Below are 15,320 nucleotides of genomic sequence, written 5' to 3'. Positions count from 1 at the left end.
CGGGTAGGGATATCACAGTATCCTTACTCAAAATACTATGGAAATACTCTACGGTCTTCTCCCCGGACTCTTTCCGGCCAGAAGACCCCTTACCGCCTCTCCTACCGCTACCCGACTCCGAAGAAGAAGAAGAAGACATTTTTCTTACTTTTTGAAGGTGAAGAAAGTCTGAAGAAATTCTTGAAAGCGGAGAGAGAATTTTCGCAAAAAAGAGAGAGTGCAGAAGAAGCAGTCGCAAAAGTGCTTCAATGATGAAGAAATGAGGTATTTATCAGATTCGGCGAAGATTTCAAAATCGTCGCACCGTTTCGAATCCCACCTTTTAAGGATTCAACGGCCGGATTTTACTGTCGCATTTAATGCAAGGCACGTCCCCTGACGTCAGCCTCCCCCTTGCCTTTATCCAGAATGCCGAAGTGACTCACTTCGCCGAAATGATTCACTTCGCCCTTCGGGGGGGGTAGTGATGGGGTGCGTACTAAACAAGCCCAACAGCAATGACGGCCCATCAGCCCAAAGCCCAAGGAAGAGTATGAGTTCGGCATTACCAAAGAGTTCGGCCTCAGCCTACAGCTCGGTAAAAGCCAACCAATCAAGCTCTGCTCTCAGGTCGGCATCAAGCTCTACTCTCAGATCGGCAACCAAAGCAGTTCGGTCTCAGTATTCGACCGAACAAAGAGTTCGGCCTCAGCCTACAGCTCGGTAAAAGCCAACTAATCAAGCTCTGCTCTCAGGTCGGCATCAAGCTCTACTCTCAGATCGGCAACCAAAGCAGTTCGGTCTCAGTATTCGACCGAACAAGGAGTTAGTGGACCCATACAGGATTTCCACAACTTCCAACACACCCACTACCACGTGGTGTCAACTCAGGCCACGATCGTAGGCCATGACCTACGCTACATCCACGATCTTAGGCCATGACCTCCACGACATCCACAACCATCATTAGTGGTGATGCAAGCCACGATCTTAGTTCAATGTATAAATAGAACTTAGATCAGATAGAAAAAGGTTAAGCTCTCTAGAGATAAAATATCATATAGCAAGTCTGTGTTGTAAGCTGTAATCCCAGATCAAGCAATACAATCTTGCCCTCCCTTCTTCCCGTGGACGTAGATTTACTTCAGTAAATCGAACCACGTAAATTCATTGTGTCGTAGTCTTTATTCTCTACCAGCATTTACTAACATCGGAAATTCGCGGATTCATCAAACATCATCAAACATATATAGGTATCATTTTTAGAGAGACACTCACAGTAGTTAGTAAGGCAATGGGAGCTATAGCAAAACTTGTTTCTTATCCCGAAAAATTAATATCGATTTTCGTATTCAAAATTATGCCGGAATTAATCCATTTAGGCATATTAGCCCTATGCATTTTTGTCAAATACTACCAAATTTTCTCCACGCGGCGTAGCTACACCGCCGCGGTGAAGAGCATCCGGCCGCCGGATTCTAACGAGTGCAGCGTCTGCTTGTCGGAATTGGCGACCGAGGAGTGCTGCGAGCTGGCGGCGTGCGGCCACACGTTCCACCGGGGGTGCGTGGAGAGGTGGCTGAAGGGCTACGTCTCGACGTGCCCGCTCTGCCGGGCGGAGGTGGTGCCGGAGGCGGTGGCGGCGGAGTACCGGCGGCTGGTGGCGAAAGAGGAGGATGATTTTGTTGAGAAGGAGTTTGCTCTCGTTTTGTTGAATGCATTGAATGTTGGGAGATGTAACATTGCTTATTTTTGAAGGTGATTTTTTGTTCAATAAATTGAAATTGGTATGTGCAGACTGGAATTAGCAAATTTAATCATCATTACCCTCTTGATACACATGAATGTTGGAGTATTGATTATATAATTTTCTTTTTTTAAATAATGTGTTTCTAACAACTCTAAAAAGTGCTAGTACTAGTATATAAGTTAATACTCATGTCTAAATTTAAAATAAGTGTTGGATATTAAATTATTTAGAAAAAAAATATTCTGGGAAAAAATCAAAAAGTTCTAAAAATTTGGGGGAGATTATAGAAAACCTCAAAAGTTCATGTAGTTTGAGGCAAATAATCCTTTTTCTATTAAAACAATGCCGTTTTAATGCTTGCCACTTTTTTCCTTGTTGGTTCTTCTAATGAACACGAAAATATTTTGGAGGAAAAAATAAGAAAAACTCAAAATTCAATATTCAAAAATAAAAGTTTGGGGAAAAACCAAGAATAGTTGAAAGTTTGTATATTTATAGGGAAATAACTCTATTTTAATATAAATTGCACTAAAAATTTGTAGGGGCCAGTTTGGACTTGGGAATTGAGATAAACCAATATTGTTGAGAAAGCTTATTATTATTATTATTATTATTATTATTATTATTATTATTATTATTATTATTATTATTATTATTATTATTATTATTATTATTATTATTATTATTATTATTATTATTATTATTATTATTATTATTATTATTATTATTATTATTACTTTAATTTATAATTATTTTTATTTAAATTGTAATGTGATTATCGCCTTTTCTACGTTTTTTTTTGGAGGCGGTTAGTAGCATAAGACTTGACTTGTTTAAATTAATTAATCGCGTTTTAATTCGAACTAGATTAGAACTTGGATTAAAAACCTCAATAAATATAGATACCACCAAATTATTTTTACACACATAGTTCTAAAATCGATCGTCGAGTTATGGAAGCTATAGCGAAACCTTTTACTTATCGTGGCATATGTATTTCGTGTTTCTTCATCATAATTATGGTGAAATTAATCCATTTAGGCATATTAGCCATATGCATTTTTGTCAAACACTTTGAAATTTTCACGGCGCGGCGCAGATACGCTGCCGCCGTGAAGAGCAGCAAGAGGAGCCTGCCGCGGCCGCTGCCGGACTCCGACGAGTGCGTTATTTGCTTGTCGGAATTGGCGGCCGAGGAGTGCTGCGAGCTGGCGGCGTGCGGCCACAAGTTCCACCGGCGGTGCGTGGAGAGGTGGCTGGAGGGGCACGTCTCGACGTGCCCGCTCTGCCGGGCTGAGGTGGTGCCGGAGGCAGTGGTGGCGGAGCACCGGCGGCTACTGGCGAAGGAGGAGGATGATTTTGTTGAGAAGGAGTTTGTTCTCGTGTTGTCGGATGTTTTGGATGCTGGGAGAAGTGATGTTGTATTTTATTTTTGTGTAGTTTTGTTAGTTTTTTTGATGTGATTTTTTTATGAAATTTGTGGAGGTTTGGCAAATCTTATTATTGACGCTACTTTAATTATTTAATGATTTATATACATACTTTATTAGGGTTGTGATCAATTGAGATTTTTTAGCATAATTGAGAATTGAGATAGCATTATTAGTTACTCATTTTTATTAAACGAGTGGTCCAGAATTGCCACATAGAAAATATTTTTAGATTAATTAATTATGAAAGGGCAGAATGGTCAGTTGTGGTACATTTTATTCAATAATTTTTTTTAAATTTTAATTTTTTAAATATATTTTTTAATTTTTTTAAAAACTTTTTTAAAAAAATTAATTTTTTTTGTCAACTACATATACAATTCATGTCAACTACACACATATAATGTCAACTACATATATAATTCATGTCAACTATACACATATAATGTCAACTATAAGCTGTTAACATTTGATGTGCAGGCTCTTGACGATAATACCCACGAGTTGACATAATCTACTTGCAGTTGACATTTCGAAAATGTTGTGGTGAGTGGTTGAAAATGCATCTCAATTCTCAATTAAGCTAAAAAAATCTCAATCTAAACCCTACTTTATTATCCGTTACATATATGGATGTGCAATTATATGCATGAATTAATTGCAAAAATAATATATATCCTTTTTTTATTTTATTTTGTATTAGATTTTAATTTAAGATACTAGTATATTTTATAAATGTTGCAATCATACTTTAATATTTAGATTTTGTTGCAAAAAATATAAATAAATCACCTACCATGGTAACATTTCGACATCAAGTGATATACCGAATATATTAATAATATAAGGATTAATTTGTAATGGTATAACAATATTGTGGTACTCCATATCCTACTAATTAAGATCCCGTATGTCGTAAAAATCCGATAAATTGAATTTCTGTATGATAAAAAACGGTAAATTGCCGACAACATAAATGTATTATTAGGATACAATATGACAGTTTCAATACGGTATATCGTATCGACTCACTCCTAATTCGGCCTCGTTACAAGTATTTACTCCTACTATTCAATTGGATGATTAGTGTGTGAGCTGAATTATACTCCACATGATAATCTGAATCAGGTAAATGATATAGTAATTTAATTAAATTACTTTATCAAAATGACATTAGCAATTATGTTTATAAAAACCATTTATTCAAAATATTTTCAAACATATCTGAAACTAATATTGCGCAGGCTTAATTTAATTACTTGATTAAATCTCAAACCTTGGCCATAACCCTAATTTCTGTTCACGCAATCAATTTTTCAGCTCGGGAAAGGAAGAGAAACAATACGGTGTAATTCTCTGATGACAACGGCGACGACGACAAAACCGAGCTATTACGCCATTTGCGAGAACTCTAATCTCGCTTCATTTTGTCAAGTCTGTGTCAATTACAGGTAAATTTTCTTGTTTTGAGTTTGAGTGATCGTCACTGCATTGTTCATCACAATTGTTTTCGAAACAGAGTATGTTGTTTAATCGCAGAAACTGACGTGTGTTTGGTGCGGAGTTTGATCAGACTGGATGATTACAACAGTGATTTGAGGCTATTGAAGAGTAAGAGAGATGCTCTGTATTCTAGACTGGCTCAAGCTCTGGTTGCGAAGGTATATTTTTTCAATTGATTTTGCCATTTTATTGTAATCTCCGCGAAACTTGTATTATACACTCATACAGAGCTTCATAATTTGGTAACTCATTGAAATTCTCGATTATTTATCTTCACTGTTTTAGGGTAAGGCTGATGATCAACATAACTGGAGGGATCTTCAAAATGAGAAATTAGCTAGGTTGAGGGGTAAGCTCAGACTTCGAAAGCAGCAGGTTTCACAAGGTTTGGGTTTAGGTTTTGATGGTTGCCATTTTGCTTACACATGATCCTCTATTTATTTTTTGAATACATGATTTTTTTTTTCAGGAAAGGCTAAGATTGAGAACAAGTCTCATGATCAAAAGGTCAAATACGAATTGCTCGAGTCAGCAATGAATTTGGTATACCAATCAATTTAGAGTAACTTTTTTTAATGATGGAAAACACTTACAGCTCTCCTAAAGTTATAAGTAGGTTTCCTTTGACCAATCAGTGAGTTTTTTTTTTGTTTGATATGAAACTGCAGGTGGAAAAGATTCGTACTCAACAAATTGAGAAGTATTATCCTAATCTTATCTGTACACAGAGTTTGGGACTTGTAAGGAGAAATGTTATTAAGTGTTTATTTTAAAACCTCTTATTGCTACTTATTTAATGCTACTTGCATTTCTGTGCTAAGATTCATGCTCTGTAAATTTGATTTCAGATGGCAATTACTTCCAAACGCCTTCATAAACAATCTGTCATTATAAAGCAGATATTCAAGTTATTTCCCCAGCGGCGGGTACTTCACGGAACCTTTTACTTTCTAATTAAATATCACATTGTCTATGCTGTTGATACGACACTGAAATTACTGCAAACAATTTGGTGGGGGGGGGGCTTCTTTTCTTAAGGTTAAACTTCAATCTTGCTTGCACATGCATCTACATTTCATGTTGTCAGTTCTCTCTGTTCTCTTTCCAAAGATAATATTTAGAAGTTTATTTTGGACCTCTTACTGAAGCGCTGCTGTTGTTGATATCTCAGTGCTTGTTGACATGCTCTCGATGATTTTCTCAAACAATTAAATCGCTAATTTCTTGGTAGAGGTGGCGCTCGTAAAAGTTCACAATTACCAATTAATTGCAGGTGCATATTGATGGAGAGAGGAAAGATGGATATGGTGGTCCATATGCTACAATATGCAATGCACGCTTGCCAAGAGGGTTAGATCCTCACTCAGTTCCACCGAAGAACTTGGCTCCTCATTAGGGTATGTTTTATGGTGAAAACATATGAAGAGTATTAGGTAGCTGCATCTACTGTTTGTTTGTTGGTAATTCTCGGTGCAACTTCTAAATCTAGTTCTGCATGCTGTATGCGCTCCTGCTCTGTATAAATCTGGGTTTGCGGTATGTGTCGATTTTCCTTCTGCCTCTCAAGATATCCATGAATTTTCAGCCTCTTACTAGGCAGCTAACATCTTACTTAAGTAATCATAGATCAATAACATGTGGAAAGGTGTGATAAAATGGTGAATAGATCTGTTGCTTTGTAATTGCTTTGAGATAACAGCCCTAAATTTGAATCACATCAATCACTACTGATGGTTTAGATATTAGTGAGGTGCTCAAATCGTACCGAAAGTTGTAGATATATCTTTCTTTGAGTAATAAATGCTTTTTCATTCATCACAAACTAATAATTTGTTCGTGTATATCAGGGTTCCTGTTCTCGGATATGGCAGCGGGAGTCATATTGGGATGCTCGTCCATCATCCAGAAGGTAATATACTGGATCAAGCTGTAGTGGTAGGCATTTGGCTTAATTTTACTATGCCAATGAGAAAGTTCAGTTAACTGAAAATTCTGTACAAATTCTCACACTGATGACTCTGCCTCCTCGCAAAAGAATTTAATGTATACTAAACTAGTGCTCCACCCCTATCCTTGTCTCAACTTGATGATGCAGATATCTGCCCATTCCACTAAACTTAATTTCTGCTGTTAAACAGTGATTATCCACTTTTTATTCCTCGCCAAGTCTCTTGCACAACTGGTGGCGAAACGTCATGGACTGAGAAAAGCTCAAGCAATTTCGGTGTAGCATCAATGGAGTCCAAGAGGAGGCCTCGGTTAGATTCTTCCAGTGCTAGCTTAAAATATTCTTTTGCTTCTGCACGCTCGGTTGAGTTACACAAGGATTTGCAGAAGGGCATATCACTCCTCAAGAGAAGTGTTGCATGCATAACTTCGTATTGCTGTAACTCTTTGTGTCTGGAGGTTCCCTCAGAAACCTCTACATTTGAGGCATTGGCGAAACTGTTGACGACACTATCTTCTTCAAAGGAAGTTCGAAGTATTTTATCTCTAAGAATGGCATCATCAAGGTACAAGCATCCTCCATTCATCTTATTTTTTTACTATGCACTTAATACACGCAACTTCATGTAAACTCCAACTCAAAATCCATTTTTCTCAATTACTCCGGAGGACTGTTTACTTGCAGAAAATTATATGAACGCTTTACTTTTTGAATTGGATATTAATGCAGGTCCAAGCCTTGCCAACAACTGAACACATCCATTTGGAAGGTTGAATCTACTGTCTCGTCAAGCACATTGATGGAGAAAGCACATGCACTGCCTGCAATGGTATAAATTTTAATTACTATGCAATCTTCTGTTTGTGCAACAAGCCGATAGTATTGTATGAGTTTTCGGGTGTTAGTTTTTGTTTCAGCTCTCCTATTATGAGGAATCATGCATAGAAAATGTTTCCTAGTAGTTATTTTTTGTTCTTTATAAGCCATTTATGTTATGGTTTTTCCGTTCTAGTTTATTTCATTATTCTCTTGCTGGATTCGATATGAAATAAAGCCTATTTTGTTTTGACGTTGCCTAAATTGGATATTCAGAAATAGTAAAAAACTATTCATCCATCTTGTAATCATTAAATATTTTTAGACTTTGTTTTATTGGTGGTCTTCTTAATCGTTGTGCATTGCGCATATTTAAAAGCACATTGCAGTCAGATATGCCATTCTCTCACTGATAAGTTTTCTTATTTGCAGACGAACGCCTTTGATAGTTATCTCCCGAGCTTTGATGGCAACTCTGTCTATGCCAGTGAGTTTCCCGATTCTTGGAAGAATGAGAACTTAACTGAAGGATGGAATCTGGTGAAGCATCCTAAATTTCCTCCTCCTCCTCCTCCTCCTCCTCCGTCACAAACTGAAGATGTGGAGCATTGGAGTCGAGCAATGTTTATTGATGCAACAAAGAAATGATTAAAACTGCCTTCCAATTTGGTAACAAACATCTTTACTGACAAAGGTCACAAACTCTGTTGGTTTGGATTGTAGTAATAACCTTAGCTCATATTTTTTCTTGTTTCTGCCTGTAGCATTACCAACTGCCAAACTATCATTGTTCACAGACAAGGTAACGAAGCATCAGCACGAAAAGCTACTCGATTGATTCGACATTTTTTGTGTAAATATACGATTTCGAGTAGGTGCGGAGATTTGAGGTAAACTTTCTAACTCCAGTGTGTTTTGTACATATGTGGCTAATCTGTATATTTCTAGCTCTGTACAGATGTGATAATCACATGAGTATTATAGTATATAAATCGCTTTTGGTTTATTATATGAAGAATTAAGAGACACTTCCCCTTCTAAAAATATTCATTGCTTGATATAAATAGTAAAAGAACAATAGAATAAAAATTTCAAAAACATAATTCAAAAATATTAATTGCTTGATGCTAAATTTAAATAAGTTTCCCTAGGATATGAATTCAAAACATGCAAAAAAAAAAACTGCAGTAAAATTAAGCAACTGAGTCAGTCTAGTGAAATAGGAGGAAGATTAGATTAGGTCTTGTAAAATTAACCAACGCTGCTTCACTTCTTTCTCTTCTTCGGAGGCTGAAGTTCCTCTTCTTCTTCGTCTTCTTCTTCCTCCTCATCGTCATCCTCTGGCTCCTCATCCTCGTCCTCAGCTACATCCGGGTCGTCCCCGTCCTCATTCTCATCGTCTTCGTCATCTTCATCGTCCTCATCATCGTGCTCGTTGGCAGCATCATTTTCCTCGTCATCATCCTCTTCACCGGCCCCTGCTCCCCCCTTGGCCTTGCTGTTGCTGTTGGCCTCGTTCTCCTGTTCGCCTTCCTCAGAATACTCCCCTTCGCCATCATCCTCTCCCGAAGCACCAGCGGCAGCAGCTTCGCCGTCGCTCTCCTCACCAGCTCCTCCCTCGGCATCAACAGCTTCCGATTGGCCTTTCATTGTAGTCAGCATCAGTAGTTTTGCAAAATTCTCCAACTGTTATATTTAGTTGCAATATTGTGTAAATTTGTCAAGTAGTTGTAATAACCAATAATAAAGAGTAAATAATAACAATAAAATAAAGGGTAACTATAATTGTGGAGGATGGGCCCAGCCTCAACAACCCGGAACTCAAATTAGCACAAAACTTGAATTCTATTTTCCCTTTGGATTCCGTGACGACGAAAATTGGAATCCTTGTACTCACTCTCTCTCGGCGCACGTTAGCGACCATGAAAACTGACTAATACTCCGTATTAAATTTAATTTTAATTGGTAGAATGAAAACGTTTGATTAATTATAAGATTTTCCATTTTCGTGAGAGCATTAAACAATATAAATAAAAAAAATTGTGTAAGAAACAGCTCAAAAATAATTTTGACTAAATAACGAAACAGAACCTGAGCTGTGTAGTGAGCTTTGACTATGAGGAAAAGGAAGGACAGCGGCCCCGCCGCGCACGTTAGCGAAGCCACTTCAGCTGTCACCTCCATCTTGCGAAAACCTGCGCCGAACAACTTCTAACTGCACAGAAAGAAATTAACTGAAAATTACTGAATAGAAAAAGTAAATCAACTAGAAAAAGAGAGAGGTAGAAAATTGGAGAAGTGAAGAAAAAGAACTTTTGCGACGAAGCGAGAATTAAGGAAGACGAAGATGAGCTCACCTCGAGAAATCGATAAATTAAGACGCAGAAGAAAAATGGCTTAGAATTAACCACAGAAACCTTGTTCCAGAGGCTCTTTTCATATGTAGTGTGTGTGAGAGAGAGATGTAGGTGAAGATAAAATGAGCCTCTCAACCTTTGTGCGAGCGTGCGAGCGTGAAAGAGAAAGAGACTACGTGTTGTGTGTTGGTTGAAACTTGAAAGTGAAGGATGTGTGTTTGTGTATTAACAACTTAAATAGTTGGTAATATACGCTAATATATCTGATAAATTGAGAATTCGAGTATTTCACGAAGTAAATGGAGAACTATTTATTCTAGTGTTAAACTTGAAAGGGTTTGTTAGTGAATTGATTGAATGAATTGTATGTATACCATGTAAAGTTAAAAGAATTGGGGAATAGAATGTAATGCTTTGTTCCATGGAATAGGAGTAAAGCTATTTGGGACACTCTTTAAGAATCAAATTCTTTTTTTTTCATGACATTTGTAGTAGGTAGTTTTTACCATTTACCAATATTGTTATTATCCCCTTAGGCCATCTGCAACGCCGTCTCTTAACCGTCTCATCCCTTAATTATTCATGGGCTCCACTGTACTTTTCACTCCATCTCTTGAGTAAGAGACAGAATCTGAACCCTCCATCTCTTATCCGTTTCTTAATCATCTCTTAACTTACTATTCATTCAATTTCATTTTTTATTTTTATTTCCAACAAATTCAATTAATAAAAATACATTTCATTAAATAAAATAAAATTACAACATAAAATAAAAATACAACTTAAAATTCAAAAAAATATAAAAATACATAATTAAAATCCTAAAAAAATATAAATTACATAATTTAAAATACAATTTTATAGAAAATAAAAAAAACTACTCCGCCGGCGAATCATCCCCCGAAGGCGGTGGCGGTGCACTCAAGCTACCTGGAGGAGGAATACCAATTTGTCTTGCCATATACTCAACTCTGGCTAGATGGGCTTGATATTGTGGAGGCGTCATGCGGGAAGTGACCGCCATCGTGGCGGTCAAGTACATGAACAATAGGGTGTTCGAGCCCGAGACCGAGCCCATGCCCGCCTGGCTTGATTTGCCTCGGCCCCTCCTCCCTCTAGCCGCCTTCGCCGCCTTGGTCCCTTGCAGCCGACGGCGCCCACGCGAGGACCCCCGGGCATCGTCTGCCGTGCCCTCAACCTCCTGCGAGGCAACCTCTTGTGCGGCGCTGCCCGAACCGCCCCCACTAGACGAGTATTGGCCACTCGCCGTGTGCTTCGTGCGCTTCGAGGTCGAGCCCGAGCTGAACCGGACACCGTCAGCCTACCTTTCCTCGTCTTTGACGGCCTCCCAAACATCGACATGTCTAAATTCTTTGCCGGTGTCTTCGAAATATACTTGCAAAGCTGATCTCAGAATGTCGGCTCATGTGGCTCCGCTTTGGTAATGAGTCGTTTTGTTCTTGTAGATGCCGCAGAATTTTTTGACCTCTCTGTCGACTCGGTCAAAGTGAGCGCGGAGCATCTTCGATGTGCGGTGGCGGGACCCCTTCGGCTTAATCTCGTTGTAGGCATCGATGACCTTTTCCCAGAAGCACTTCCGGGTTTGTTGATTCCCGACGATGGGATCGTACGAGACGCTGATCCAGGCGTTGTACACAACCATCGTGTCCTTGTGGCTGTACGGATGCCGGCCTACATCCTCCTCCTCCTCGGCTGCCTCCGCCTCTTCCTCCACCCCCTGGAGCTTCCACCGCCTCGTCCTCCTTCCGGAGTGGGTTCATCCGGATAATCCTCCCGAATTTGGGATAATCCCTGCGAACTCCTCGGGGTGGAGGGACGAGCGTATGCATTAACATCAAAATGGGGTGGTTGGTACCCCACCGGCGTCGACGAGCCCTGGGTGCCCGCGTCGACGAACCGGAGCCAGAACCACCCAAGACATTGTACATGCCCCCCCAGTCGCCAAACGCGTTGATGTCAAACCCGCCGAAGCCGCCACCGCCATAGTTGCCGTCGCCGGACATTTTGAAATGACAATTGGAGAGGTTAGATGGAAATTGGAGAGGAAATGTATATGATTTGGAAAGAATAGATGTGTATTTGTGTGTGAAATGAAGATGAAATAAGAATATTTATAGAGTAAAAAAAAGGAAAACGGTAAAAAAACGGTAATATTACCGTTTTTTATTTTTATTTATTTATTCAGCGTGACGAAGCCCACTCGCGGGCCAGCGAGTGGGCGTCACGCATGGCGCCGGAGCGCGCCACGTCGCGCGAGCGCGTGGCGAGACAGCCCGCGATCCGTCTAGGTGAGATGGGTGTCTCGGCGAGACTGGGACGAGACGAGACGCTGCAATGCGTCTCGCCGCCGTCTCGTCTCGACGGGACGAGATACGAGCCACCCGCGGGACGCGTTGCGCGTGGCCTTATTCCCATCGCATTTAATGTGTATTTTTTGTGCGGAAATTAAGAAATGAGTATTTAGTGAGTTAATTAGAGGGTATAAAGTAAATAAGTTAATGGAGAATAAAATATAAGAAAATAATATTGATTTTTGTTATATAAGTATAATGACTGAACTATAGTTTAGTGAGAGGATAAAAAAAAGGAATCCAATATTAGATCAAGAGATAGGTTGGTTGCGATGACTCTTTCTTCAAATTCAACTCTACTTTTAGTCATTGTATATTTTGACTTTATGAACATAAAAAATAAGGTAATTGGAGCTTTACAGCATACTTTGGCAAGAAAGTAAGCATTTATGTGAAGCCTACTTACAAGAATCAACTTCAATGGATATCATTCTTGAGCAACTTCATAATTAGCATTCAATGTTTTTTTGCTTATTGATTTTTTTTTCTATGGTAATTCAATAATTAATTAATAAGTGAGAACTATAGGTCCCCTCCTTCATTATATACTCGCCCTCCTCATAGACTCATAGTACATTTTAAAAGTACTCCAATAAATTTCGAAATAATTGAAACTCGATAAAAAAAATGTGTGAAAATAAATAATGGTTTTTGTACTTGGGCCTAATTGGTAGTTTATGGAGTTCCAAACTCGAAGGCCCATCTACGTCGTTTCAATTCCACCTATCTAAATAAAAAGCTCCATTTTCCATCTAAACCTTAAAAGAAATTCACATTGATCTTTTGCCTAATCAACATTCGTGTAAAATATCAGATGTCCAATCAAATTGCAACTATTGACTATCATCACATTCACTGCTAATTATTCCGAGGTGGAGCAGTACTCCCTCCATTCATCCCTTAAAATTTGGCACAATTTGATTCGGTACGAGTTTTAAGAAATGTAATAGAAAGTGAGTTGAAAAAGTTAGTGGCACATGGGTCTTACATTTATATATTAGTTTTAAAATAAAACGTGAGTGATAATAAGTTAGTGGAATGTGGGGTCTATTACCAAAAATAGTAAAAGTAAAATGTGACAAATTTTTAGAGACGGACGAAAAAAGAAATAAATGATAAATTTTCAGGGGTGAAGGGAGTAAAATTTTATGTCCCCTCAAAGAGATAAACCCTTTAGGGCATCATTAACCCCATCCCCATTTCAGGCCCCAAGTCCCCTCCACGTCATCATTCCCCTACAGTTGCGGCCCAGGCTCCAACTGCTCTAAGGGCATCAATAACCCCGTCCCCATTTCCGGCCCCAAGTCCCCTCCACGTCATCATTCCTCTACAGTTGCGGCCCAGGCCCCAACTGCTCTAACCCTGCAGGCCGCAACTCGGGCCGCAACTAATAAATGACACTATTCACAACTTCAACATATTTGACTCGTAAACGCAATACGTTGAACAATTGAAACCGGGAAAATGCATTGTTCAGTAGAAATTAACATTACAAATCCTAGACAAGGCAAATTAAAAATACAAGTCCTAGAAACCCGGGCCACAACTACTACTTCTTCATTTGTGCGCGAAGGTAGGCGATCATCTCACGGTGCAACTCGAGATCTAACTCCGACATGGTCGAGGTATCCCTCGATGTCAACTCCGTCAGCCGGACCTCCTTCGCTCGAAGAGTAGTTTCCAGAGGCGGAAACTTTGTTTCTCTTCGCCGCCCTGGTTGCCGTCGGTTCGGCACCACTGGTGTACTTCGGGCTCTTCTCGACGAGCTTCCAAACGTCGAAGTACTTGAAGTGCTTCTTCCCGTCAGCGAAGAACGCCTCATTCGCCTTCTCGACGAGGTCCGCCTCGCTGTGCCCGCTCGGCCACATCCGGACTACGTTGGCCCACTTTCCATTCCACTTGCTCATATCCGCCTGGACCCGACCCCGATGCTTGCGCAGCTTCATGTAGCTACGTTCGAACGACCCTTTAGGACGCCCAACGTTATACTTCTCAGCAATCCGCTTCCAGAACACCTTGTCGGGCTGTTGGTTGCCGATGATAGGATCCTTGGCAACGTCGACGTAGTTCCTGGCAAGCCACATTGTCTCTTGCGGACTGTACTTCTTCAGCCCCTCATCCGCGCCGACCTTGCCCTTGCCCCGCCCTTGAGCGGGCTCCATCTCACTGATCTCGAACTCATCGGTGCTGACCGGCGATGTTACGTCGATGTTGCTACCGACTCCCGGACTAGGCGTCGGCTGCGATGGTGGTGATGCCGGCATGTACCAATTGTTCGCGTTGACGAACTTGTCCATCTGACGTTCATCGCTGTTAAACCAATCCATTGACGCCGAAAGAAAGAGAATAAACGAGGATTGAAATGGATAATGTACGTAAGAATGGTGCTAAATAGTTCTGTATTTATAGACACAAAATCGAAAAATAAATAAATAAATAAAATTTTGGGGACTTGCGGCCCGACCCGGAGAGCATGCAACGCCGGGCCTAGACTCGCGTTTTGCGGCCCGTGCCCGTTTAACGCCGGCCAGGCCGGACCGCGGGACCGTCACCGGGCAGCAACTGCGGCCCCGGGACCGGCCTGGGCTGGAACATCCTCCCCTCCAACGCTTAGGACGGGCGGACTCGCGTTTTGCGGCCCGGCCCCTACCGTTAATGATGCTCTTAGGTCTTTCATATTGTACGATTTTTTCAGGGGACCCAATATTTCAAATGTAAAATCATTTGCATAAAATTAACAAATGTTATATACTTGTTCACAAGCAACAAAATACCGGTCAAACTTATACTCCCTCCGTCCCTTATAATTTATAAGTATTTGACCAGACACGATTTTAATAAATGTAATAGAAAGTATGTTGAAAAGTTAGTGTCATATTAGTCCTACTTTTATATACTAGTTTTATATTAAAATTTGAGTGAGAATGAGTCAGTGGAATGTGACGTCTACTTCCAAAAATGGTAGTAAAAATTAAATGTGACAAATTTTTAGGGACGGTCGAAAATGAAAATAAGTGACAAATTTTTAGGGACGGGGGAGTACTACTATACTATTTACATGTAACAAACACCGGTTAGAAGATTATAAAATTTGATCAAATTTATACTCCACGTTCCCAAAGAATATGCACTTTGGGTTCTGCTCGGATTTTAATGCAAAATTAT

At 39.9% G+C, this 15,320-nt stretch overlaps 1 protein-coding gene and 1 pseudogene across 1 annotated transcript; one reads left to right on the top strand and one right to left on the bottom strand.

Moving 5' to 3' along the window:
• Positions 1 to 4,399: 4,399 nt before the first annotated feature.
• Positions 4,400 to 8,435, top strand: LOC121754794 (annotated as a pseudogene).
• A 91-nt stretch (positions 8,436 to 8,526) lies between these two features.
• LOC121754783 (glutamic acid-rich protein-like) lies at positions 8,527 to 10,131 on the bottom strand. The gene is made up of 3 exons (XM_042150092.1): positions 9,784 to 10,131; positions 9,518 to 9,641; positions 8,527 to 9,112 (listed from the first exon to the last, which is right to left on the bottom strand). Exons 2-3 carry the CDS (start codon positions 9,608 to 9,610, stop codon positions 8,693 to 8,695), a joined length of 513 nt encoding a protein of 170 aa, XP_042006026.1. The 5' UTR covers positions 9,611 to 9,641; positions 9,784 to 10,131; the 3' UTR covers positions 8,527 to 8,692.
• Positions 10,132 to 15,320: the final 5,189 nt, after the last annotated feature.

The sequence above is a fragment of the Salvia splendens genome, chromosome 1, assembly GCF_004379255.2.
Source record: "Salvia splendens isolate huo1 chromosome 1, SspV2, whole genome shotgun sequence".
NCBI classification, from domain to species: Eukaryota; Viridiplantae; Streptophyta; class Magnoliopsida; order Lamiales; family Lamiaceae; genus Salvia; species Salvia splendens.
Note: the sequence above shows the minus strand (reverse complement) of the source record. Positions and strands in the feature narration are given on the sequence as shown.

Excerpts from the sequence above, each read along its gene's own strand:
- LOC121754783 (XM_042150092.1), bottom strand. The coding sequence starts at position 9,610 with ATGGAGGTGACAGCTGAAGTGGCTTCGCTAACGTGCGCGGCGGGGCCG. Across the intron at positions 9,113-9,517 it reads AAGCTCACTACACAGCTCAG|TTGGAGAATTTTGCAAAACT; the intron begins GTTCTGTTTCGT and ends TAAATATAACAG.